The sequence below is a fragment of the Solea senegalensis genome, linkage group LG14, assembly GCF_019176455.1.
Source record: "Solea senegalensis isolate Sse05_10M linkage group LG14, IFAPA_SoseM_1, whole genome shotgun sequence".
Lineage (NCBI taxonomy): Eukaryota > Metazoa > Chordata > Actinopteri > Pleuronectiformes > Soleidae > Solea > Solea senegalensis.
Genome location: NC_058034.1, coordinates 7,708,747 through 7,713,325, shown reverse-complemented (window position 1 = coordinate 7,713,325; position 4,579 = coordinate 7,708,747). Strand labels below are relative to the sequence as shown.

General features: G+C 38.8%; 1 protein-coding gene across 1 annotated transcript; it reads right to left on the bottom strand.

Moving 5' to 3' along the window:
* Positions 1 to 445: 445 nt before the first annotated feature.
* armh1 (armadillo like helical domain containing 1) lies at positions 446 to 4,343 on the bottom strand. The gene is made up of 12 exons (XM_044043463.1): positions 3,903 to 4,343; positions 3,235 to 3,303; positions 2,985 to 3,151; positions 2,690 to 2,886; positions 2,353 to 2,437; positions 2,121 to 2,252; positions 1,403 to 1,454; positions 1,204 to 1,333; positions 1,056 to 1,133; positions 856 to 940; positions 668 to 761; positions 446 to 551 (listed from the first exon to the last, which is right to left on the bottom strand). Exons 1-11 carry the CDS (start codon positions 4,106 to 4,108, stop codon positions 742 to 744), a joined length of 1,221 nt encoding a protein of 406 aa, XP_043899398.1. The 5' UTR covers positions 4,109 to 4,343; the 3' UTR covers positions 446 to 551; positions 668 to 741.
* Positions 4,344 to 4,579: the final 236 nt, after the last annotated feature.

Below are 4,579 nucleotides of genomic sequence, written 5' to 3'. Positions count from 1 at the left end.
TGGTTATTAGTTTGTCACAGTCTTGTTCTGTTGACATACTTTTCCACAAAAGGACACTCACTTTATGGGTGTGTTATTCATGTTTTGCATATTTAAAAGTTATATAAAAGCTTATAAAAGTTAATTTATTTTGCAAATATGAATTTTTTGTCCACTTGGCTGTTTGTACATTCACTACACTCTGGAATAACTAAATAAAGCTCTCCTGTTTGTCAAACTTTTTTTTGGACACAGATGATGAGCCCCCCCTGGTGAATTAATGAAAGCACTGCATGCTTTTGTATGACTTCTTCCCAGCAGAACTGTTTCACTTTCACATGATTGATTGTTTTTCCGATTTGCCAAACCACATTCGAACCATATTCATGATACAAACCTATTACAATTCAATGTAAGAAGTTATATAATTAAAATGTAGATTTATGTGAAATCATATGTTAACATGTTCAGAAAAAAGTAATTTATTCACATGCAAATGTAGAAAATGTTTCATTCATGTGCGTCAATAAAATTATTCAGCTGTTATGTTGAGCCTTCAGTCACCATCAAAACTGGAAGAAAAAACATTCTTGTGAAAATCATATGCGCATTTTCAAATCAATAACTTGTAAGCAACAAATACTAAGACAATGCAACGACTAACATAACTAATGCAGAATGTACATACAGTCTTAACATAACATTTTACTCATCTGCACCAGTAAAATGATTGTTCTTCTAGTCATCCTTCCACATCAGCATTCAAAACTGGAAATCACAGCCTGACAAAAAGACAAAAGCATTTTACATAATACAGAAAAGTAAGTGGCAAACAGAAATAGTTTCATTACCAACAGTGAAAATAAAAGTCATTACCTTTAGATAATATATCAGCCTTGTTATTCAGCAGGATTTCTGCCTGCGTTTCATCCAAATTCATGTACAAGGTATCAGGTTTGTGCTGGAGAAACAGGTGAACATTTGATTTATTTGCACAGCCTTCTCACAATGTCCACAAACACACTTTAACAATGTTATTATAGTGATTAAGGATTCAGTAGGTTATTAAAGCTCACCATAAAGGCTGCAAACAGTGTGCTGCCCATGACTCTCTGCACATGCTCCTCTATGACTGGGAATGAGCGGACAAAGTACTAGGCAGAGATGACAGACAATCAGTGTGTGTGTGAGTGCATGAGTGAGTGTGTGTGTTTGTGTACGTACCTCCAAGGCCAGGCTGGCTTGCACTTGGGCATCAGTGTGTTCTCTGTTGCCCAGAGCAGACAGGAGACACTGAATCACTCCAAGAGAAAGAAGATCACGAGAAATCTCCTGATTTCCTTCAGCCAGCAACCTTAACACATAACACCATTACAATATAACATTACTGTGCTGTTCTTTGCCTATTGAAATATGACCATACCTTATAGCCTTAGCTGCAGCAGCTTGTTGGACAAACACAGGGATGCAGTCATCTCAGTCTCTGATGACACTGTATGGGTCAACAAAAAAAACTTGTTATTGTCACAAGATAAGGTTTTCCAACATAAACAAAACATGTAGGTATACTTTCCAGAAATCAAATTTTTCAAATTTTCATTACTGATCACCATGAAGATCAGAAATGACCAGACATTAGGACGACAATCAGTTTGTGATTTCTGTTGTTGATGTTATTCCACCTTTGGTCTTTGTGAACAGAACTGATATAACATTGTTTGTTTGCTGTGTCCTTCATCTGAAAATCGGCTCTGTCAAGCAATACTATCAGACCTGACAGAGGAAGTGTTTGTGTGTATACACCGACAGTGCAGTGGTGGGTGGGGGAAAACAGCCGGGGGGGTTTTGAGCAGCAACATTCACTTGTGAAACTTTTTATGGGCGCTTGTTTTCTGTCATACTCTGTGGCTTCACTTGCACAATGTTGCTGTTGCCTCCTGTGTGCAGTGTGGTTAATGTCATCGGGTGACACAAGATCTACACACTGCTGTACTGTATTGTGAAACACATAGGGAGTTGTGTTGTGTGGCTTAATCGGCATTGTGTGAACTCATTTGACAATGTTTAAATCTAACAAACATATATGTATGATTAAAGGTTATGCTCTACAGTTTTAACTGCTTACATTTAAACAAAGAAACCTTCAAAAATGTCACCTTCTGTGATCTCCTGTGACTTTACTTCTTCTCTAGCCTGTCGGAGCAGAGCCACCAGGCCACTGAGGATTATTGGTCTCACATCAAAACACTTCAGGTCTAAGATGAGATTAATAGCTGTCAGAAAGATAAACAATGAGGGAAGAGTGTTAGGCACTGAGGTCATCATCAATCATCAATTCACCATCATTTGGTTTCTAATGTGTCCTCCTCTAACCTTCATCCTGGATGTCCAGGTGTATTGATGTGAGCATGTTCAGCAGAGGCTCTACAATGCTGTGATGAGCTGTCTTCATTTTGGACTGTGAGAGAGAAAAGCACATTAGATTATTCTATATAATATATTATTTCATGAACTTTAAGGCAAGTTTGTTTGTATAGAAATATACAATGAACTTTCAATATAGCATCCATATGTTCTACACATTTTTATAAGAGATAAATCTTTTTGGACCATCATAGGAAGGGATCACACCAGCAGAAATGCGGTCAGCTTCAGTTCAGTTTCAGCCGTGAGGTGCAGCTTTGTTTGCACTATTTGTATCTAGCTTTACCTGAACAATGCGGACAGTATGTAGGACCAGATGCTGGGCTTTAGGAGAGCTACAGGTCATGAGAGTGATGAGACTTTTGTAGATTTGGTTTTGGTATTTAGGGTTTCCGTGGGACAGGGACTCCAGCAGGGCTGAAGCTGTCTCTTGGGTTTCCTCTGTGTTCGACTTGGCCAAACACTCTGCTGTCACTTTGACACCTGTGAGAAAGAAAAGAGAGGGTAAAGCATGTTTCTTCTATAGTGCCAATCAAAGTACATTTATCCAAATATTGATTCAAATGAATATTAAATCTTACCATTGCTTTCACAGATAATCTCTTTGTAGTTGCGGCCGGCATTGGAGACAGTGAGCAGAAGACGGAGTGCTTCTGTCTTGTCCTCCTCTTTACTCTGTGTGTGGTTCAAGATATCCAGGAGACTGAGGACACCTCCGTCCTCCAGGAACTCCATCACATATTGATCACTAAACAAAAACACAACAGACAAAAATAAACAGAAAGGCAGCTCGGTATTTTACAGTTTATTATTATGTTTTATCTCACTCACTGGCCTGACGCAGACAGGAAAACCCGAATAGCTCTCAGCTGAAGTCCCAGTAATGTCCCAAACATGTATCTGAATATTACATTTAAGGCTTGTTTGCTCTCAATGGATCCTTCTTATTTTGCCAAAAGTCTTAATGTCGCTGTATATTCAATTCAATAAACCAGTTTCCCAAACTTCAGATGTTTGCAAGTCCCAAAACAATCAGCCAGATGTGCATGTTAGCAAGAATGACATAACAATGAAGTTTAAATTCAAATGTCAATATGTTGTCCCTATTTCCAATGAATAACCATTCATAAATATTCACATTCACAATGTCAATGTACAACAAGATACTTTCACAATTACAATTGTGATCATTACTAAGAGCTCCTATATAGTGTTTACAAATAAACACTATATAGACACTATATAAACATCTTCTCACTGCCAATAACAATAAACAGAATGAAATCCTCCAAAGAAAACTTAAGATTTTGACTAAATGTAACCCCACTACTGTGATCCAATGTGTATAGCCCTTAAAAATATTTAGCTTACCGAATGTACTGTAGCTATTGCTACTTTAAAATTAGATGCACTAGACCAGACAGTTCCTTTAGTGCTGCTGAGATTCATAAACACATGGATCTACTATTTTGGCAACTCTATACACAAAGAAAAGATACGTGAGTCTCATCCAGGTGGTGAGTCGAGCCAGAAAGAGACTGGACACCTGCGCGAACTCGCACTCGAGCTCATAAAAACTTTTCCCTTGATTCTGACACAGGAACGTATTCAACATGCGTCCGCGGGCTGCTCTGTCCCCACGGTCCCATTCCCGAAGAAAACTTAGCACTTTTCCGATGTTCGCTGCTTCTCCCTGCGCTGACATTTGCCACAACTAATTTTAGCTAATTCCGATTTTTTTTTTTTATGATTTACTTAGTCAAAATGTCCTGGCTTGCTTCTCTCCATTAGTTTACTGAGAGCGAGTATAGTCGCTTAGCAACAGCACTCAACAACAAAATCTTCTCCTGTCTGTCTGTCTTGTTTAAACTGCAGGCACATAGACCTCAGCATGTTGTCTCCGGATTTAGACTTTTCGATACGTGAATGTATGCATTTATTTATTTATTTACATGTGTTCTCTATATTTCCCAGTGAGTTGCTCAACTTGCTCCTAGTGGAGAAAAAACAGACCGCCATATTTGTATACCTCATCCTTTTGCAGTATATATCCGCGCAGGGAGCGAAACGACTCTCGTTGCCATGGAAACGCACAAAGCTAACGTGTAGCACACACAACAAGCCGTGAGTCGCTTTAGTCCATGTCACCACTGTTGTTGGTCCGGTACGGCCATTG